Source organism: Lygodium microphyllum, chromosome 9 (genome assembly GCF_053477565.2).
Source record: "Lygodium microphyllum isolate KBCC chromosome 9, Lygodium_microphyllum_v1.1.10, whole genome shotgun sequence".
Classification (NCBI taxonomy): domain Eukaryota; kingdom Viridiplantae; phylum Streptophyta; class Polypodiopsida; order Schizaeales; family Lygodiaceae; genus Lygodium; species Lygodium microphyllum.
In genome coordinates, this window is record NC_141143.1 from 142,532,015 (window position 1) to 142,556,116 (window position 24,102).

Here is a 24,102-nt window from a genome sequence, read left to right on the forward strand (position 1 = left end):
CCTTTAGTCTTCTTTGTTTGTGGCACATCTTCGATCTCTTGATTTCGGGTTATATTTTCAGCAAGCTTTGGTTGTTCAGGCGTTCTTCTGGTTACCCGTTTCGGAGGGCCAGAAGAGGAAGGCACTGGTTCATCTTCTCTTCTTCTCTTTTCTTCAATCAAGACTTCTTTATGATTGACGCCAGCCAAATGTGCAAAGGTAGAAAAAAAATCTACCGATTCTTTCCAACTAGTTATTTGTCGAATATACTGACTGGAGTTAGCCAAATCTTCTTTGGATACTTTACCACGTTTCATTTGATCTAGTGCCTGCATCCATACTTTAGATTACACATTAGCATTACATGCTTTCAAACTTGATTTAATTGGCTCAATTTGTAGCCATAGGTAGCTGCATCAATTGCTTCATAGACATTCTTTAGAGCTAAATCTTCTAATCTTTTCTTCATTCCACCATTGTCAAATTTTGGCTCTAGTGGAAGATCAGTTTTAGTCGCATGAAATTTTCCGTCTTTTCAAAATATGAACTTCTGTGCTTCAACCTCACGGAAGGCAGAACACTCCCTCTTGTCATGTTGTTGGCGGTCACACCAAATACAATGCCTCTTAAAGCCTTCTCTCATGGGTCTTTGAGTTGATGCTCGTCCTCGCTCTTCGACTTTGACATCCAGCTTCTCTACTTTGGAACTAATTTTTGTAAGATTCAGATGAAGGTCACACATGATTTTAATGAGTTCATCCATTACATCATTTTTAGAAGGAATAGAAGAAGAAAGAGTTAGTTGATTAGTCAAAGGAATAGGGGATTTTGAAGGTGGAGCAAGCTCCATCAATGGAGTTGTTGCAATTGAAGTAGAGCCCAATATTAGTCGCATCCGCTCTCTTTGAGCAATCATGTTAACTCCATCAGTGACATCTATCCATACAGTCTTGACTCCTGATTCGGAGGTAGCGTCTTCTAGGCGATCAACAAGCTTCTCTTGCAGAATGGAATGTGCAACCTTAAGGAATAATTCAATCTTCTGACCTTCCATACGTTGTTAGTCTTCAGCATCAAGTTGTCCAAATTTACTTTCAAACTCATGGTATAGAGCTGTTGCAGCTAAACCTTTGTTGGGTTTTTCAACCCATTCAATGTAACTTTTCTTTGTCATTAGGCCAGAGTCTTCTAAGAAGAATTCTTCGCGTAGGGCTTTTTTGAATGCAACCCAATCTGCATCTTGTTGAAAAAGACCATGGATTCTTTCTTGAAGACCATGCTTAGCTAGTCTGGCAAAATAATGCCTCCATGCATGTTGTGGTACACCAAAGAAGAGAAATTTTTCAACATATAAGCAAATAAAAATAGAGACATTTTTACCATTAAATTGTTTTAATTCACGCCCAACTTCCTCTAGGGCCTTGATAGCTGTGGAATCAATCTTCTCTTCATCTTGCCTTTGTTGTTGTTGTTGTTGTTGTAACATTTGGATTTGTTGTTGTTGAGTCTATTGTAATATGCGCACCAATTGTTGTAGAGTATCTCTTGAAGAATCCCCCATCTTGGAGTTCTCTTACACCGACCTTCACGTCAGGTTCACCAATGTTGCAGCGCGTAGGGTTGAAGGTCACCATAGGGGTTTGGCAAGAGAAAAATGTACGGGGGTTCAAGATCTTAGACTTCAAAGATGGTAGAGATAAGAGAAGGGTTGAAGGTTTCAAGCCAAGTTCTTGAAGATAAGAAACAGCAGGGTGTAGGTAGATTTAAGGAGAGGAGTAGGCGAAGGAGAAGGGGTTTGAAGAGATTGAAGATATAGAAGAATACTCCCAAAAAGAATTAGAAAATATAGAAGAATACTAACAAAGATGAAGCATGTCAGTTTCTTTCAGCATTATGAGAAAATATAACTCTAATAGACAAAAATGCGTAGAAAATAATACCTTCCTCTATGCTGCTCAAATCGCCAATCTGATGCTTTCAATGGCTCCGAAAGGGGGGTTAAATACCAGGACACCTGGCTAGAATCCTGCCAGATCACTCCTTCTTCATATCCCACTTTCAAAGTGCTATTCACTGCTTGAAAATAGTGATCGTGCGTCGCGCGATTTCGCTAATCTCTTTTTTTACATAAAATCCTCTCAAATTGGTTGAAAGCTACATTCTTTCTTTTACATGTTCTCATAATCTAGAAGTTATCTATAGTTTTATGGATTTTTACAAGAGATAATATCTAGAATATAAAAGATTGACTAAAAACTTGTCCAAAAAAATCTAATATTTTGAACCATAGACACTAATACCTATTCCTAAAGTGGCATTGTCTCTCTAAATCTAAAAGGAAGCCACACTCTAGATGTTTTTACACAGTGTGCACGTAGCGGCACGACAATGGGGTGTGTGGGGTGGTTTGGGGTTGGGTTTACTACATCAATGATAAGAATGAGAAGGGGGGGCTTTGATTTATTGACCCTACTAACTAATGCTACTAACCTTCATAATTAATTTTCAATAACTAATCTCTAAACCTTGGTGACTAGCTAAATAACTAGACTTACTACTTCTAACTTACCTTAATTAGTATTTTGTTGGTGATAACTAACTTATTCAACTAACAAGCCCATTAACTAACTTGTACTAACCATAATTTTTTACTTTTGTTTATAACTATTGTTATTTTTAGCTTTATCTAAGAGAACACTTGAAAGTGCCATATCATGTAAGACTATAGTTGAAGAAAATAGTCTTACAATATTTGGCATATATTAGTTTTGTGAGTCAAAACTTTGGTATATTATAATAACTCAAATATCCAATTGTAATTTGATGAATGTTTCCTATCAAGATATAAAGTTCCAACAAAAATACTTACAAATAGTTTTCCTATATCCAAGAGGCAATAGAAATATCATTTATCATTTCATTTGTCCACGAATAAAAATATCCCTTGTTAATCCTTGTTTTCTCAGAATTATAGTATTCTATTAATTTTGGTTTTAATTACCCTTCCATGATTTGTAACTATATATTTCCAACACTAGATGTTGAATAAAACTAGGCCAAATTAACTCATGTGCTACATAATCTACGTAATTTTAGGTGAATCCCTTGAGGTTTTATTGTAATCATTTCAATGAGAATAGTTTGAAGAAATTATTTTAGGTGGCAACTATTGGGAAATGAGATGCTATGTTAGGAGGCTTTTGTAAGTCTAAAAGATGCATCTATCATGGCTCACATGATGGATATTAAACCCATCATGAAATGTCACGTGTGAGATATGTAGGCTCTCTCTATGTCATGTTATTGAAATACATAATACCCCTCCAAGGCCATTTTCTAGACCCTTTTAGTACTATTACCCCGATCTTGCTTGTTTGACTCTTTTTATCATTTTAGAATTATTAAAGTCTAAAGTACTAATCCAAATCCACATGATTGATTTTCTTGCATATACACAACTTGTTTTAAGTTATGCATAATACCAATACTACTAATAAAAAGCTAGAGTTCTAAGTACAAATTTCTTTCTTATGCTATTGGGGCCATTGATAAATATACAAAAATTATCAAGCAAGTTAAACTAAATATATTTCCACAAATTTTATACACATTTATAAAGGATGCCCCTTTAGATGGGAGTATTATTGGTTGAACAAAAACCCTGAAAGGAGATGTAGATACTCATATGAATACTAATCATACATAAGGTATTTGGATATGACCTATATCTACATATATTATATCTTATTGCAAAAACTTAGAATACGTTATTCAACTTTGTACTCTAATCTCTCAACAAATGTAGATAATTATGAAGCTATCATAATTTGATTTGGGAGTTAAGTTATTATTTTATCATAAAGTAAAAATAGAAAAAAGTCAACACCCTTGAAAAACTTGCATGCTTCATAATTGACTGTGTTCACATTGCTTATACACACAACCAAGTTGAAAAATTAAAATGTATATGATTATAGTAAGCCTGATATGTGAGATATTCATTACACAAAGTGTGTGTATTTTTTTAATGTATAATACATGCTCTGTAAGTAAAATACATATTACTATAATTAAAGTATTCTTTGATCGAATAAGTGCATTGAATTATATGCTAGAGCATCGACACTAGTCTTGTTAGGGAGTCATCTCGCGGAAGTTACTATATGTATATCCTCTACATCACGTACATTCAAGGCCTATTTATAAATATCCTTATCTGTGAATTTTTTCTAAATAAAATATAACCAACGCACATGATGCACACATATATTCATGAGTAACTTACCCAAGGGAGTCATAAAATGGGATTAAAGCCACACAAGTGGTTAAAATAACATTGACAATTTTTCTTCAACCAATATATAAATACCTTTATGAATGAGTTTAGTACATGTCAAAGCATTTTTTATTGATATTTTGAAATGTTAGAAAATGTATTGATCAAGCTATTAAGGAATTTGTCAAATTGAGCTGTCCTTTTGGTAAAACACGTCCAATGACCTCCTTGAAAAGTGCACATTCTTGAGCAAATGGAAAATTAGTACATTTATTTTGCTCCTATATTATTTTGTTGACAACGAGTTCTAGAAAGGAATCTCATGTACAATATGTATGTGAAGGGAATTGAATATTCTAAGAAGATATACAAATATATAGGATTTTGGCTTTTTTTCTACAACACTAATGTTAATGACTTGGGGGGTGCACTGATAGAAACCCATGTATATCACAAGTGTTCACATGATATTAAAAATTACATGTACTTAGATGTTATATGAAGGCACTAAAATGACCCCTTTACTCAAGAAACTCACCTTCGCTTAAATTGCAATTTGAAAATACCCTTTTACAAGCATAATCCTATCAATTATCCACATTATATTGGATCAAATAAACTTTTTAACAATCATGTGGTACACTTACTCTTTTTGAGGTGCAACCCCCAAGACTGATACTCTATGCTAGTTTTTCCTTAAATTTTCTCATGCTAGTTTTTGTAGTTTAGAAGGGAAATAGTCAATACATTTTCAAAAATAATAATTTTTTAAAAAGTCTACATAGTACTACCTAACTAGGGATATTTCTCCCCTCTAAACCATGAAAGGTCCCCTAATCAACATGATAGCATACACTTATTACAAGAAATGATAATAGAATCACTATAGTTTGTATAACCATTTCTTAAAGATGTCTAATCACACGGACATTAAGGGTTACATATTGTTAGATCTATCCATAATGAAGAATTTGACAATTTTAGAATTTTAAGGCCAAGAATATATACAAGTTTGTACAATAAATCTTCATTCTGAGCAACTTTCTCTCCTTAATTGTTCTAGTTATGATATATGGAACTTCGTGTGTGTGTGTGTGTGTGTGTGTGTGTGTGTAGAGAGAGAGAGAGAGAGAGAGGACTTGATCTATCGCCATGACATCATTCCACAAAACCTTTGTTATGAATCAATGAGGGTAGAAAATGTGCAATCCATGATAAGATAAAATGGACATCTATCCATCATAGATGGCACTGTGATTCAAGAGAGCATTGATCCATCATACACAGCAATGGTATGACCAAAAACCTAGTCTCAAACTCATGAGGGTGCTTTAAAGTCTAGACACTTTGCTAAAACTAACACGCCACTCACAAGCTTCTTAATGCAACTAGTCTACCTTAGTATATAATAAGGCTTGTCATGCTCTAAAAGTGCCACCTAGCCAACACTCCTACTTTTTATTGGCACCTCTACCCTATGTACTATTCATGTTTGTGTATACAGGTGCACATATAGATAATAGGAGCTCCTTTGGATGGCTGGAAGTAAAAAATATATATTCTTTTGATATGACATTAATTTCTTGTACACTCTCGTAAGAGACATGGTCATTGGAAAAAGTTGTAGGGAAAACATAAACTATAGTACATTGATTTTGCTAAAAAATGTTGCAAGTCGAATATTCAACTTTTGGAATAAGCACTTCTAATGATACCACCCTCTTCCCAATTGATGCATGATCATGAATATCATGTGACACATGCAAAAATGATGTAAGCTTGAGATTAAATAATAAGCTCTCACGAAATTCTTAGGAAACCTGAATTTGTAGCGTTGACATTAAAATAATAAATAAACTCTTCACCTTTGTAAAAGGCGTTTGTGATGACTTAAGAAAGTTGATATTGCCATATAGGAAGCCAAATTAATATGCATACTTGTTTCAAATAACAAAGTCAACGATGATAAGGAGTGAATATCACGCATTAGGCAGTTGACAGGAGCAACGGCAGCGATTTGCTTCTGAGTTCTGACCAAGGAAAGGGCGACGAAAGGAGATCACAGCCATCGACAGCCGGGTGAGGCGCCAGATCAATCGCCGTATGTAGTGGCTTCCGCACGGCACCACGATCTTCTGCTCAATTTTGAAAATTGTGGTTTTTTTGTAAGTTGTGGGCGTAGCTCAATTTTGAAGTGGCTGCGAACTGGTGGCGACTACCATGCGCCCACCACGAGAGCCGGTGAGTCCCTCATATACTGTACCACGTCCAGAAGAGGTCAGCACCTTACGTCTGTCAAGGTGGAACGAGCCATTGTTGACGGAGTTACGGCATCTAGTTATTCACGGCGGAGCTCGCAGCGTATATAAAGCGAAGGGGGGTGGTATCGAGAGAGAATCGCATGTTTAATTTGTCACTCCAAAATAATCTCTCTCTCTCTCTCTCTCTCTCTCGCATATACACTCTCTCGACTAGGAATCTGCTCTCAGTGTTCAAGATATTGTACACGATTATAACAGTAACAAAATCCCTCTCTCTCTCTCTCTCTCTCTCTCTCTCTCTCTCTCTCTCGCGTGCGCATGCGTGCTCGCAAATATGACAAAGGGCGTGCAGCCAGCCAGTACAGATCAACTTCATTGCAACGCCAACCGCGATATGCACGTCCCTCATCAGTTGGGAAGCATGATTCGCGATGATGAGCTCAGTAGTAGTCGCGCCCGCAGCCAACTTGAAGATAGACCAGTGGTGGCCCAATCTGGAGGAAGATCCAGGGCCCTTCGGACTGGGAGGGCCTGCTCGAGCCGACTATGAACGATACCTTGCGCGCGGAAGTCATCCGCTATGGCGAGCTGACGCAAGTGTGCTACGACAGCTTCGACTCAGACCATGACTTTCTGCATGTCGACAACGTGGAGGAGGACGTCAAGGTGGAGGAGGGCTTCCTCAGTGTGTACGTGTCGACGAGTAAAGATGAGCGCACCGAGCACCTGGGCTCGTGGCCGTTCACGCACGTGAGTGCCCGAGATCAATTGAGGGGAGAGATCCAGCGGCTGCTGGAGGAGTACAAGGACGAGGAGGAGCTGAGCATCACCATCATGGGCCACAGCCTCGGGGGGGCTCTCGCCACCGTCAGCGCCTACGACCTGGCTCTCGCCGGCCTCACAGTACGTGGACCAGATGTGGCTATACCAGCAGCCTCTGGTATTAGTACAACAACTATGATTCCCATCACCGCCATTACCTTCGGCAGCCCCCGCGTGGGCAACGCTGCCTTCAAGCGTCACTGTGGCAGGCTCAACCACCTCAAGATTCTCCGCTTTGTCAACCAGCGCGACATCGTCCCCAAGGTCCCGGGCGTCCTTGTCAATGAGACACTCATCTCCCGTTTCTTCCACGCCGTCCAGCTTACCAGCGGCTCCCGTCGGCGTCATATCCGCCCCCGCAACAAGCGTACCATTTCAAGGTCCTAATCTTCAATATCAGTTGACGCGGCAGGCTGCCTTCCCGTCCTCCATGCCCTACCCTGGACTTACTTCGACGTCGGCACCCAGGTACTCCTCGACAACCAACGCTCGCCCTTCCTCAAGCCCACCCACAACCCGCACTTCATCCATAACCTGGAGGTGTACCTGCACCTCATCGACGGCTATACCGGCCCCAAACTCCACCAAGGTTTTATACCCCACGGCCGAGACCCAGCTCTCGTAAACAAGCACACTGCCCTTCTCCTAGATGAGTATGGGATTCCATCGTCCTGGTGGCAGGAGCTTAACAAGGGTCTGCACAAGGATGCCAACGGGAGGTGGATGCTACCCCAAAGGGAACTCGAGTAACACCTCGGCAGAACAAAACTATAGCGCGGGTACCCTCATATCACACTTCTCTAAACACAAGGATTGAAAGCAATCACATTATATGTGCTTCTATTATTATGTTTGTTAAACAATCACATTAAAGAGATTCACTTCTTGAAAGAAATAGATGAGAAATGAAGAAAGGAAGAAGATGCCTAGTTTAACTTTCTTGAGTCTAAGATGAGTATTCCCACACCTAGAAAATTTGGTTCTGACTTTGGGCCATGAAGATTTTCCTCTCAAAAATTTGCTTGTTTGTAGTCTTAACTAACATAGCTATCCAATCATCTGCATATGCCATTTTAAGGGCCAAGGAAAAATCATATTCAAGCTATGCAACAATCTTAAAATCCAATAGTAATAGGTGAAAATTAGGTCCTTTAAACCATGCTTGAATAGATTCAATTATGGCAGTTGTTAGGACTTAAAATGGGCTTGATACAAGCTCTAGGGGTCTAGCCAAGCCTCTTATACTCAACAAACTATCCTCATGGCCTCATAGCTAGGAGCTAGAAGCTATACACTACTCTAAATAAATCATGTATTTGTATCGATTCGTAGTCTTACAAAATTTCCCATCCCAATTCCAATAGAGGGAGTATCCAAACATTAAGGTGGCTAATACCTCATATCACATACACAAAGAGCTCCTCCCCAACCGAGTGTTATGGCTCTTACAACTCTCCTACACCATGGGGATTAGCCCTAGGATGCGCCATCTAAATATAAACATAATCATAACATTATCCACTATTTTGATAAAGCATTCCAGGAGAGAATTTTATTCCCTCACATAAGAGTCCCCAACGACAATCATTCTATCTTACAGCTCGAGAATTCTCACACACTCTCATCATTGGTCAATTATTTTAGCAATCAAGTGCCATGCATCCAAGAGATTTTCTTTTAATACCATGTTTAAATGTAGATACACTGTGTAATACTATATAATGCTCAAACAAATTAGTCACAAATCAACCAACATGTCATGTATAAAATATTCTTTCAATGATTTCCTTTCTAACATAGTGTTTCATTGCTCAGAAACAATACTGGACTAATCCATGCTATTGTCCCATTAAACTTAAATAAAGCGAGTCATATATGCTTAGTTCAATGCACAAACTTATATTTTTATGTAAAATTCTTAACATTTTAACTTTTGTATGTATTCATTTATTATATAAGGTGTTTTCTATAGTTCACAATATTTTTCCATAAAAACACCCTCTAAATCAACTATTTTATCACCCAAATGGGTGTGACTAAGGGCAACCTCATGCTTTATAACCATTATATACTCATAGACCTTCCTCTAGTTTTCAATATTTTCTTTCATTCTTAAACTAATTTGTTTCATTAGAATTTTTATTTTTTACAAATTTTATGATTTATTTAAATATGAATTACTATTTTTATTTTATTTTTAGATCTTGTAGCTTATATGGATTGTGATTCAACAACATATTTCGTATCACTCCATAAGAACACAATTGGAGTCATAAAAATCCATGAAATTATCATTTTACTATTTAATCTCGCATTGTGGATTTTACGATTTTAATTTTTATCATGTGAATTTCTGAAAATTGTGGATTCTTCTATGATTTTAGATATATTCAAGCATATTCAACCATTTCCAACCACTTTCCATCACAAGAATGAAAGATTCATCATAAAAGTTAAATAAAATACACTTGCGCTTTAATCCGCATACGCATATATTATATTTCTTTTAAAAAAGCCATTTATGCTTTTTTACAGTCTCATTCATGTCTCCTTTGCACTTCCTTAATCCATCCCTCACATTTCATCATAAATGGGCACCCATTCTCCCTCACTTTCTCAAGCAATATGAGCCACGTTTATGGCGAGAGAGAGAGAGAGAGAGAGAGAGAGAGAGAGAGAGAGAGAGAGAGAGAGAGAGAGAGAGATTAAATTCTAAACTTTGTATTCCTTGCATCAAATTGTGTGTATTCTCGAGCAAATTGGAGCAAATAATTGTAGCAATCCATAGCCACAATGAAAAAGCTTTATTCGCAGAGCTGCAAAAATGCCGAAAATAAAAAGAAATGGGATGTAAAAAATTTTGTTACCCCTCCCTCCTCACGACATCATTTCTTGATTTTTTGTTTCTTTAAATCAACATTCCCACTTAAACTTGAAAAACACTGGTTCATTCCTTCATGTTCACACTATCCTATGTGGTTTTGACCCGACAGAGGGACAAACAACCTTAGATTCGTTATCTGATTGGACAACTGGCTTCTTGGCATTGAAATCTATTACTTGGCTTCCATCACTTGCTTTTCGGCTTTTGGATCGAATAGTTGCTTCATAATACTAAACCTTATGGCCATTAATGGGGGGTCAAACTGACTGATCCGATCAACAAATAGACACTTGCTTTGGATTCTCGGCATCGAAACGCATTTAGGAAAACTCTAGCTCCATTTTCTTTTTTGCCAAAAATGTCTCTACTACAACTCTCATGCTATTTTTGCACATTAAATGCTGACTTCAAATTAGCTCTCATTGGCAACCACGGGATAGGGCAACTTATCCCATTGAATCCATGAACTGATCTACACAAATGGAAACCATAAAGAGTGTCAAGCTACTATAAATAATAATATACAACAATATAAAAACACACTATCTCTTTACAAAATCAAAGCATGAAATCCACGATGGATAGGCCAAGTATAGTTTGACAGATATCCAAAGCTAGTTGCTTACCTCTAGGAAGTTACTATATGTATATCCTCTACATCATGTGCCTTCAAGGCCTATTTAGAAATATCCTTATCTATGAATTTTTCTTGAATAAAACAAAACCCTTTTCTATTCAATCAGTAAATAACCCCTTTATATTATACCCTTTTATATGTTAAAAAATGTATAAATTTTTTATTTTAAAAATACATTATTTTGAACCTATGTGATGCACACATATTCATGAGTAACTTACCTGAGTTGCTAATCAACTACTCCAACACATATCGACTAAAAAGAACTATCAAAGGAGTCATCCTAAGTGGTGGTCTTTAACCTACCTACTTGACCTAGGACAACCAGAGCAAGAACTCTTACTAGACGAGGACTTCTAAAACCTAGTCTATTGAAAATGATATAGCTTTTCATTTTACCACATTATTTTTCTTCAGTATTTTATAGTTGGTGTGTAAAAAGGAGAGAGTTATGCATATTGTGACCCAAGGAGAATAGGGCATCGGCCTCAGGTCTTTTCTTAGTACCCAAGTATCTACCAAGCTCTCGCAAGGCGACATTAAATCATTTTTCTTTTACTCACTTTTTTTTTCACTCCAACCATCCTTATTTATTTTTTTGTTGGCTAAATGCCCACCCCAAGAAGACAAGATATCAACCCCATAGGAACCTACCAAGCCTCACAAGGCAATGAATATCTACACTTATGATTTTTCTTTCTTTATTTTCTTATCTTAGGGGTTGGAACCCCTTTATAAACATCTTTGTATCTTATAGATCTGAGATATATTTATTGTTTTTTATCTTTTATTTGGCAAGCTTCCCTGGGTGACTCAGAACTAATAGGTATTCCTAGAAACAACCACCCAACAAGTGCATAGGACAGGATCACTTGAACTACCCTTAAAAACAAATCTTAGAGTACCAAACAATGTCTTTACAAGAGATAGACAACTGCTCAAACCTCCCCAAATACACCTAACCTAACATTAGGACTTCATGTCGGGGATAATAATCCCAAACAAAAGAAAAATACCCCAAGTACATACATATGTATAGGAACATAAAGGGAAAGAACTTGTAAATGAAGGATATCACCTAGAGTTGGCCACAAAAAGCTTCTGCATAGCAAGAGGCTCTCTCTATATGCTTCTCAAATCTATTTACTAGAGTACTAAAATAAAAACCATTAACCTCACTTGCACCAAATAAATAAATAGCCCTCTTGGCCTAATGAAATAAACCATTTCACTATAAGAACAAAGAGCTCTTTTGGCCTAACAAAATAAAATAATTCTCTACAAGAACAAGGGTTCCTCTTGGCCTAACAAAATATAGCCATGCAGTACATCATTCAGCATCATCTGATTGCTAAAAATAAACCCTTGGTCCCCACATAAACCGTAATGAAGCACAAAACGAGACCAAGGGGATGGGCCATTTAGGCTCTACACTAAATGCATCAAATTATTAGTAGCTAACCTTCTACTTAAATGGTAAGGGATATTTGACAAATATATCATTGAATGATCCAATGCGTCCATGAAATAATAGAAAAAGAATCAATCGCTACCTAGCATAACCCATACTAATCGTTGGTTACCAAAACAGGGTATGTCAGCAACAATCAGTCTCCATATTAGCCATGTACTAACATCAACAGGTAATTATAAAAGCCCTTCAGGCCTACAGTTAAGAAATACATTTTCAACAAAGGCATAATTAGCAAGGGAGTGTGTAAAGTGATTCTACTCTTGGGGAATCAGCTAGCAAGTTATTGCCTCAATGATCTCAAGGGTGTCAAATGTTACACAATAGTACTTCCTAAGAATGGAATCCCTCACACTATAGGTTCCATTCAATTGGTTGATCACTAACTATGAGTCATCTTCCACCAATAACTAGTGAGTAACACCACGTTTGGCTAGATTCAACCCCATAAGCAAGGCCTTGTATTTCGCCATGTTATTCATAAAAGCAGTGCTTAGATACACTCTCATTTTTCAAATCACTCAACGATGGGGGTCTTTTATGACAATCCCTATACTTGTATACTTAGCAGGTCCTCACGAGAAGCTCCATTGAAATGTAATGTATGAATCAATGCTTCATTGATATAACCTACCATGGCAATCAACCTATTTGTACTAATGATAGCCAAATTCTAATCGAGAGAGGGGGTGTAAGATAGCTAGATCCCTCCTTTCTCACTAAACTCAATAGGGACACTAGTAAGAACCTAGTGATAGTGATAGTAATAAACATTAATATCCCACATGAAAGAGACGTCTTGCCACTTAATAATGTGATAACCCTTGCTCCACCAGATCACTTTGCCTTAGTGATAACATTGCTCTAAATATGGACACTCAAGATAATAAATGATTTTTTCAATCCAATGGTCTTGGGACCCTCTCCAAGTTTAAGCTAGATCCTGAAGGACCTGCAAAGGCACCAAGTCTGATGTCAGTCTCTATACATAATACATCTTCAATTTATCGAAATTTAATTTAGTTTTGAAATATACCCCTTGTAAATCTACTAAAAGGACTATAGAACCATTTATTCCTATACAAATATGTAACGTACTGGTCTTTATTACGTGACGAGTAACGTTTTAATAGTCGCCCAAAGTTTTACCTTCTAGCCGTCGCCATCGATACTCTAACCAGAATGATCGTATTTTGTTTGGCTCTATAATCCTAGGTCTACCCCACAGGGGAAGCATCCTACTGTTATCCACAAAGGACCAACCTGAAGGTTCCTAATTAACCTAGCAGCCACCTATCAACAACTAGCTCACATCTGCAGGTGTCCTTCTAGAGGCTTCTTGTCTGGAAGGAGTGATTGCCATTACCCTTGGTTCATGGAGTACAACACGTTTTTCCAGTAGTAGACTAAGGATTTATGAAATCCCTCGCAGTACTCTCGCACAGTTGTCATACCTTTTCCCCAAGATAATTTACAGTTCGGGTTCTAAGACCAAACCCTAGCTAAGTCAGCTAATCGGCCCTTCCTAGAGTTTCTTCCTCGTGTTTATTTTTGGAAAAATCTCTCGCTAACAAAGACTACCCTGCCATATGACTAGATTCGTTGGGAATCCATCCACCCACTTCCCTCTATGGAAGTTCTTAGTTATCTAATTACCTACCACATTACATGAAACATTTAAAAACAACTTCATTAATTTAAAAAAATCATTTTATGCATAGTTGTTCTTTTGCATAATTTACTTACGGACATACAATCAGAATAAAAGAAATTCATTGATTATGTTCCATAATGTGTATTCTCCTGCCCATATAAGAGAAAGTTTTCAATTTCACATGCTGTCTCATCCAGTGCATCTGCATGTCACCAAGATCAAATCCACTTATAGCTAGCGTTTTTAGGTACCCCAAGTAGAACTTGGGCCATACAGGGGACCGAGTAGTTCCTACATGCGTAAAGGATTTACTAGCGAGAGCCCCCCTGGTGGCAGCTTAACCACCTCCTACTTAATACGATCCTTGTTGGGAGACCTCTCACCATTGGAGTTGGTCCATGCTTCTATAGCAGTAAAAACATCCCCTCTTGGTATGGGGATTTAGCATCTATCCTTGGGGGAGGTATAGGGCTCCTCAATTTATATTTATTTCAATACTTAATTCAATCAGGATCTAATCTAGAAAATCACAAACAAAATTGATGTATTCAAGCAATTATGACTTCTAACACATGCAACATTCAAGTGATGATTAATCTCATAGCAATCGACCTTTGAAATTCACGTAGTGAGCTCTTCCCCTAGGATATCTAGATTTTGGGGTCTCTAACCTCTGAATTTAAGGTTTATAATGGCATTCTTGTAACCAAGTTTCTTGGCCTTAAGTCCGTTTCTTCAATTTAGAGATATTTTCGATCTTAAAATCTTCTATCAAATCTTCTAGATTAAACCAAATCCTTGACTAATTTCTTTAGGGTTCGTTTTTAATAATTTCGTCTTGAAACATTCCTCATGATTTCTCTTGAGTTCTAGAATTTTCTAGTTTCCCTAATAGTTTCTAACCTATAATATGTTCTAATAATTTTCCAAGTGAATACTCTAAGATCGCAGTATTTCTTAAGAGACTTATCTTATTTCTATTGAATTTGGTTAGAAATTTTTAGAAAACTTGTGGTATCGAAATTGGTAAAGGGTTGTTATCCGTGCCCATGACTCTATCAATGACTCCCATGCTCGCAACTCCAATTGTTGCTTCCACGTTAGAATGGTCATTCGTGATTTGTGCTTTTGAATTGTTTTTCTTTGGGCCCATGACGGAAATATGATTTCTAGAAGAAGAAGAACACGATAGTAGTACCTGTTAGCAAGGGTGTAAGACTCTCAATGATGATGATGGTTATTATGGAATTTAATGATGTAGACCTCAGGGATGGTTCTTCTTGCCTCGTGGAGAGCAATACTTCTCTCTCTCTAGTAGACGGAATAGGGACAAGAGTAGAGGTATGAATTTTAATTGAATTGATAGAATACGATAAATTTCTTCAGTATCCTCTTATTGGATTAGAGTAGAAGAGGATGAGAGACCTTTTGCATATCACCTTCCTTGGGTTGAATGAAATGATATCTCTTTGTCTCATGGAATTGAGTCTCCTCCTTCTTGATTAGCATCTCTTCCTCATCAAGATTTCTCTTGTCCCTCCTTCTAGTCATCCCCAAGCCCTCAATTTCTAGTTTTGCTGGGGGGGAGTAAAAGAGAGGACGCTTGCTTTTTTTGTGGTTCTCGATGATATCATAACTGTCAAAGATAGAACACTTTCTTTTAGTTTTTTTTATGACATCATTGATGATGTCAGAGAGGGAGCTCCATTTTTGCAGCACGAAGATAAAAAATTATGAATATATGGGTGAGCACCACGTGGCACGTCGTCGGCCGGCCATCACTGTAAGGTAGCCACCAAGGCATAGACCTTGGAATACTTGGAAACAGGCTACGAAGGCTTCATTGGCGCTGTTGGCTACGCGCGAGAAACTCCCACAAACCTATAGGAAAAGCTTCTTGGGAGGTCACCCATCTTGGTAGTGTTATCACGCAAGTGCACTTAACTGCCAAGTGACTATCCCCTAGGCTAGTTATTTTTTGTTGTTCTATACTACAAACATAGTTTTAATAAGCTAGTCTTGGGAGGGTCTCCCAAGTCTTTCTTCCATGACCTGGCATATAATACCTCATTAATAATAATAATTATCTTCATAATGAGGGTCAATTTTATAAGTAGAGCTAATATTCAATTTTCTTTGGAATGGATACGTACATTAAAATAAATTAAGTAATGGGGACATTAGATTCTTCCCTCCTTAGAGAAATCAAGATGTCCTCATCTCGAGAGAAATTGAGGGTATTCTTTCATAAGGGTTATCTCATCGATCCAAGTGGCATCCTCTTCAGGATAATCCTTTCAGTAGATGAGATATTCTCTAAGGGTCCTATTCCTAAGGATTTTTTCTTTTACAACCAAGATTCTAGCAGGTTGAAGTTCAAGTAAACTTTGGCTCGACATTACAACTTCTTGATCATCAAGAATATGATCAAGATTAGGCATACAGGGTTTCAAGAGACTGACATGGAATACATCATGAACTTTTAGGATTTGAGGAAGTTGCAGTTTATAAGCATTAGGTCCAAGAGCCTTTATGACTTTGTAAGGTCCACAGTATCTTGGGCTTATCTTCTTGAATTTTCTAAAGGATAAAGAACTCCTCTTTGGGCGTACACGGATGAAAACCTTGTTCCTTTCTTGGAAGATTCACTATTTTCTCCCTAGGTCAGCATAGGCTTTATGCCGATCATTTGCAGCTTCTATATCTTGCGATCCTTGGTAGCTTGTATATCTTGCTTGATGGTTTTAACTTGTTTGTCCATCTCTTCAAGAATCTTCTCAGAAGCTTCAACCTTCAAGGTAGGGTCGAAGAAGTTTAGCGGAGTTAGACATTCTTGCCCATATAAAGCTTGAAATGGGGTCATTTGAATGCTCTGATGATAGGACGCATTGTAAGAAAATTCCACCAAAGGTAGATATTGTATGCATCGTCTAGGTTCTTTGTAACAATATGCCTTAAGTATGTCTTCAATGACCTAATTTATATGCTCGGTCTTCCCATTTGTTTGAGGGTGATAAGTTGTACTAAAACAAAGATATGTACCAAGAGCTTCAAATAATCCCTTCCAAAAATGTGAAGTGAATAGAGAATCATGATCACTGATAATTCTTTTTGGCAGTCCATGAAGTCTAAAGATTTCTTTGACAAATAACCTAGCAAGATTTGAGGCTTTGTAATTGGTTTTTACTAGAATAAGGTGGATAACCTTAGTCAACGTGTCCACAATTACCATGATCGAGTTGTATCCTCCTTGAACTGATGGTAATCCAACTACAAAATCCATACTAACAGATTCCCATTTCATCTAAGGAATATCAAGTGGTTATAGCTTTCATGGTAGCTTAACTTGTTCGCCTTTTATTCGTTGGCAACTCAAGGATTTGGTTCTGTATTTAAGTATGCCACTTTTGAGTTTCTCCCAATGATAGATTTTCCTAATTGCATTGAGAGTTTTGGCATAGCCAGGATGTCCTAAAAATGGGAAATCATGAGCTTCCCATAGTATCTTCTTCTTAAGTTTTTGACTTGAAGAAATATATAATCTTCTCGTGAAGTAAATAAGACATTCGTCAATAGAGAAGTTAAGATACTTTGTCTTGAGCTTAGAATTTTGTTCTTTATTCTGAGTTTCTTTCAGCATTTGCTGATATTTGGGATCATTATTCACCTTCTCATTGGCTAGCTCAATGACGGAATTGCTAGGCATTGATATCATTGTAGCTAGTGTTTTAGCTCTAAGAGGTTCTTCTGAGATAAGTGCATTGAGAAATTATTTGCGGCTTAAAGCATCTGCAATTACATTCTCTTTGCCCGATCTATATTTGATCTCAAAATCATACTCTTGCAAGTCTTTGATCCAAAAACGTTGCCTCATATTTAGATCTGGTTGAGTGAAGATCCATTTAAGATTTTTATGGTCATTTACTAGTGAGAATTTCTTCCTAAGTAGATAATGTCTCCATAACTTAAGAGCGTGGATAATTGCAAGTAATTCTAGGTCATGAGTAGCATAATTTCTCTTGTGACTCTTTAATTTTTTGGAGGAATATGCTATTGGATATCCTTTGTGCATAAGTACGCATCCCCAAGCAAGAGAACTCGCATTGGTCACCACTTCAAATTCTTTGCTAAAATTGGGTAGTTTGAGGATCAAGGTTGTGACTAAGCTTGACAAGCTAGACTGTTCAACTTGGGTCCATTTAATGGCAACTTGCTTCTTGAGTAGGTCTATGAGGGGTATAATGATCAAAGCATAATTCTTGATAAAGATTTGATACCATCCTATTAAACCCAAAAAGCTATGAACTTCACTTACGGTGGTTGGAGGCGACCAATCTTGTAAATCCTTGACCTTGGATCTACTGAAATTCCCTTTGTTGAATCTATAAACCCTAAATACTCGATTTGCTCCTTGAAGAACACACACTTCTTTTTCTTAGCATATAGCTTGTGAGTTCGCATTGTCTCAAGAACTGTCCACAGTTGTGACTCGTGACTTCCTTCATCCTTGGAATATGTTAAGATGCCGTCAAAGAATACAAGGACGAGATCATCAAGATAAGGTCTAAATATATCTGGCATTAATTTGTTGAAGGTAGCAGGTGCATTTATTAATCCAAATGACATTATGATAAACTCGTAATCCATACCTTATGCTAAAAGCGGTTTTTGGGATATCTTCTTGCTTGATTATGATTTGGCAATACCCTAATCTAAGATCAATCTTGGAGAAAATCTTCGCTCCGTGTAGTTGATCAAGTAGTTCATCGATTCTTGGAATCAGATACTTATTCTTGATCGTTACCTAATTTAGCCCTCGATAATCAATGCAGAGACGAAGAGTCCCATCCTTCTTTTTTTGAAATAACATTGGAGCTCCCTAGGGTGAGTTAGTAGGTCTAATGTATCCTTGATTTAAATTTTTTTTGAGTTTTTCCTTTAGTTCTATGGCTTTCGGAATGGACATTCAATATGGTTTCTTTGCAACTGGTGCAGCTCCTAGTACTAGTTTGATTTTGTGGTCGACTTCTCTCTATGATGGAAGTTTTGTTAATTCTTCAAGAAATACATCAGCATGTTTCCTAAGGGATGACGGTTCATCTCCAGCTTCTTTATCCTATTCAATTTTATTTAATTTGATTAGGTATACAGGTAAGCCTTTTCTTAAACCTTTAGCGATTTGAGAAGCTTTTGCTAATTGAATCTTTGGTTTTTCTGCTTCTCCTTGTGTGGTCACTTGTTGTCCTACAAGATTCAAGAATGTGACATGGCCCTTTTCACAATGAATATATTGAGAATCATTTGGAATTAACTAGTCAATTCCTAACAGGCACTTATAGGTTCCCAGGTTCATCACTCAGAATTGCATGTTGGTCTGATTACCACCCAAATTAAACTCCACCTTACTAGTTTTCTAGCACACCTTGGTGATATGAATGAATGTGTGATTCCAAAATCAATCAAAATTTTAAAGGGTTTACCATTATAGATTGATGGTGTTTGAATCACTAAGAACTATCGATTTGGTCCCTTCTTGTTGAGAGAGGCGTGAATTCTCACTCTCTCCATGTCGGTTTCCAAAGTGGAACCCTCATCATCTTCTACTTCCTTGAGGGTTATGCCAGAAACTCTTCCTCTAGCTATGGTTTTGCGAGTCTTTGGTCATTACGAAACTTTTTTTGGCATTTTTTTTGTTTGAGTTTTGGGCATCACCTTTAGATGTGGCCAGGTTCGTTATAATAATAGTACCTGAAAGAAAGTATCCTTATTATCACTAGTAAAGTTCTCTACCATCGACATCTTAGCCTTCTTGCTATTAGCAGATTGGAATTGACATTGGGCTCTTTTTGCATAGCCCCTAGTTATATTTTTATTTTGGAACTTATTATTCCAAGGCTTATTGTTTCTTGGTTTGGACAGGAGTTCCTTTACAATCAGTCTTGCTCTTATCAATGCATCTTGGAGGTCGGATGGATGCATTGCTTCAAGCCATATGCTCAAGGGATCATCCGGCAAAACTTGGATACTTGTTGTGAAATATCCATAGGTGGTGCATAATTGAGAAGTGTTACAAACTTCAAGTAATAGGCTTCTAATGTCATTCCAAGTTTCTTTAGACCAAAGAATTCATTCATCTTTTGCTTACGGTATGCTGGCCAGAGTTACCGGCCTTGCACTGCATCCTTTAATGCATTCCAACTAATAGATGCTTCAGAGATTCCTTTGTCTTTACACCATTGTTTTCACCAAATTCTGGCTTCTCTTGTTAGCTTTAACTTGCCAATCATTGCTTGATTCGCTGGGATAATTCCAATAGCAAATGAAATAATCTTCTTGGGACTTGACCCATATTTCTGCTTCAACCTCGACATTTTTTCCTTGGCCATCAAACTCAGGTGGTTTGATTTGCTTAAGCATGAACTTCTTTTCTTGGATCTTAGTAGCATTAAGGGTAGGAATAGCTTCTTATGGTATCGTAATATTTTCTCTAGTTAGCTCTACAAATGTTACCATATAATTTGCTCGTATCTTTTCAAAAAGAGAAATCATTTCACAATGATAGAAATACCTTATATTAAATTTTCAAAGAAGGTTACATCATGATAGAGTTTTTCGAATTAACTTAAGGAATGTAACCATGGATTTCAGATATATCTACTGACTCGGAATTATTAATTGCTAAAGTGGTAACCAATTTCATATTCAATGGATAGAAAAAATAATTTCCTTTGCTAAAGGAAAAAAATACATGGTTTATTTTGGGATGGCTGGTTATTTGGGAGAGAAAATCTCCTTAATACAATCTAAGCATGGAATTTGGATACATCCATTAAGTAATAATTGGGCTTTAAAGAATGGATATCTAAAAATTGATACTTTAAAGGAAGATCAAGAAGTCCATCTTTGATGTAGTTACAATTTTTAGAGCAACCAACAACTATAATTCGGTCCGCTAGGATGACCTTTGTCGCTTCCTCATAAATACATCGATTTAGTTTAACCTCTCGACATCTAGTGAATAAAGTTGAATTCACTTTGGCTTCATGGAATAAATAAACCTTGAAGACTTTAAGGTTTTCCATTCATCTTATTCTCTTCAAATCGGTCTAAAGAAGGCAAGGTAGCTTGTGTCGATATAACAATATCCACAGCTTATCATCCATCATCTTTCCCGGTATAGTGTAGAAGGATTGCAGATGTGATCTAGAATCCACATTACTTGCATTCTCCATCCATAATCCGCAGAATGAATTGCTGATGTAAACTTTACTCAGAAGACTAGGAATTTCTCACAATCTTTGTCTCTCTGGGCAATATTAAAAAACACATATCAGCAAGGGAAAGGGAAAACAACTCATGTCTCAGGCTACAATTTCTAAGTTTTTGATTTATTTTGGTTTTGATAACACTTGTAACATATCCGTCTTTATTATATGACGAGTTACATTTAAGTAGTCGCCTAGAGTTTACCTTCCAACCGTCGCCATCCGTATTCTAACCAGAATGATTGAATTTTGTCCGGCTCTATAACCCTAGGTCTACCCCGCAGGGAAAGCATCTTGTCGTTACCCATGGAGGATCGACCTAAAGGTTTCTAATTAACCTAATAGTCATCTATCAACAACCAACTCATCCGAAGGCGTCCTTCGAGAGGCTTATTGTCCGGAAGGAGTGACTGCCATTACCCTTGGTTCATGGAGTACAACACTTTTTTCCAAGAGCAAACTAAGGATTTATGAAATCCCTCGTAGTGCTCTGGCGCAATCACTGTACCTTTCCCTTAAGATAATTTACAGTTTGGGTTCTGAGACCAAACCCTAGGTAAGTCAACCAATCGGCCCTTCTTAGAGTTTCTTCCTGGTGTTTGTTTTTGGGAAAACTTCTTCACAAACTGAGATCACTATGCCATAGGACTAGATTCGTCGAGAATCCATATACCTGCTTCCATCTATGGAAGTTCTTAGTTATCTAATTACCTACCACATTACGTGAAATATATAAAAACATCTTTATTAATTAAAAATAATCATTTTTTGCATAGTTGTTCATTTGTGTAATTTACTCACAGAGATATAATCAGAATAAAATAAATTTATTGATTCTGTTTCATAATGTGTGTTCTCCTACCCATACAATAGAAACATTACAATTTTACATGCTGTCTCATTCGACGCATCTGCATGTCACCAAGATCAAATCCACCCATAGCTAGCATTTTTAGGTGTCCCAAGTAGAACTTGGGTCATACATGGGACCAAGTAGTTCCTAGGTGCATAAAGGATTTACTAGCTAGAGCCCCTCCTAGCACCTTAGCCACCTCCTACTTGAAACAATCCCTCTTGGGAGACCTCTCGCCATCAAAGTCAGTTCATGCTTCCACGGCTGTAAAGACATCCCCTCTTGGTATGGGGATTCAAAACCTATCCTTGGGGGAGGTATAGGGTTCCTCAATTTATATATGTTTCAATACTTAATTCAATCAGGATGATCTAATCTAGAAAATCACAAACAAGATTGATGTCTTTAAGCAATTATGACTTCAAACACTCATGCAACTTTCAAGTGATGATTAATCTCATAGCAATCAAACTTTGAGATTCACGCAGTGAGCTCTTCCCCTAGGGTATCTAGATTTTGGGGACTCTAAAAATCTTTTTAACTATCAACAATATTTTATTGATGCTAATAACATGCATTGATGGAAACTTATTTATCAATAACCATTATAGCCAACTAGAGTCCCTTCTTATGCATGTTTACTAGGGAGCATTAATACTATGGCAAGAGGTAGGCTTACTCTCGCTCTTCACTTAGACTGAATTATCAAGGTACTTGACATAAATACACTTTGCATAGTATTGAAGATGGATCAAATACACTTTGCATAGTATTGAAGTCCGTTTTTTCAACTTAGAGATATTTTCGGTCTTAAAATCTTTTATCAAAGCTTCTAAATTAAACTAAATCCTTGACTAATTTCTTCAAGGTTCGTTCTTAATAAATCCGTCTTGAAAAATTCCTCATGATTTCATTAGCCAACAACCCCTACAAAAATAGTAAGGGATGTCCTATGAATATGTTGTTGAACGATCCGATGCATCCATGATAGAATAGGAAGATGGTCAATTGCTACCAATTAACTTGTAAACCATACTAACCATTATCGGTCCAAAATAGGACATGTTAGCAAAGTAGTCCCCAAAGTTTCCTTGGACTAGCATTAAGAGGCAATTGTAAAAGGCCCTCAAGACCACAGTTAAGAAAAACATGTTCAACTAAGACATAATTAGCTAGGGAGTCTACAAAGAAATTCCACTATCGTTGGGGAATAAGTGGCATGTCACTACATCAAAGATCTCAAGGGTGTCCAAGGTTACATGATGGTATATCCTTAAAATGGGATCCCTCACACTGTAATGGTAAAGGGTTGTTATCCGCTCCCGTGACTCTATCAGTGACTCCTGTGCTCGCAACTCCAATTGTTGCTTCCACGTTAGTAGGATCATTCGTGATTTGTGCTTTTGAATTCTTTTTCTTTAGGGCCATGAATAATTATCTTCATAATGAGGGTTGATTTCATAATTAGAGCTAGTATTCAATTTTCTTTGGAATGTATAAACACATTAAAGTAAACTAAGTAATGGGGACATTACCGAACAATCTTATAAGGATCATCCCATTTGGGCTTGAACTTGCCTGGGAAGAGCTCACAACTAGCATCATAATATAGGACCAATTGGACTATTACCACACTTATACTTCTTAGTATGAAGATCATGACGTATTTTCACTAGCTCCTTTCCTACTTCATGATGTAACAAGGCTTGCAATTGAGTCTCATCAAGATGTGCAAGGGAAGTGATCTTTTCTTGCAATTCTTTCTCCTCACTCAAAGAATGATTTAGAGTAAACCTCACTATAGGCAGCTCATTCTCCAAATGTAGAGAACACTCTTTCACATATGCTAATTTAAAAGGGGTATGGCTTGTAGCTCTTTTGAATGTCGTATTATAATCCCAAACAGCCACATACAACTTCTTATCCCAATCACGCTTATCTTTAGATACAATCTTGAATAAAATCCTCAAAAATTGCTTATTGGGTAACTCTCTACTTAT

The 24,102-nt window shown here is 37.2% G+C and overlaps 1 protein-coding gene across 3 annotated transcripts in view; it reads left to right on the plus strand.

The window, feature by feature from the left end:
• Positions 1-6,669: 6,669 nt before the first annotated feature.
• The window catches only part of LOC148031664 (phospholipase A1-Igamma1, chloroplastic-like), an 81,118-nt gene continuing 63,685 nt past the window's right edge, over positions 6,670-24,102 (plus strand). For 2 of the 3 annotated variants that reach the window (XM_087685781.1, XM_087685780.1), the window contains exon 1: positions 6,670-8,117. In XM_087685781.1, coding sequence (XP_087541907.1) covers positions 7,063-7,725 — 663 coding nt within the window. In that variant the 5' untranslated portion in view covers positions 6,670-7,062 and the 3' untranslated portion in view covers positions 7,726-8,117. Of the gene's footprint in view, positions 8,118-19,903; positions 20,008-24,102 lie in introns of those variants that run through there. The other variant, XM_087685782.1, reaches the window with a different exon arrangement.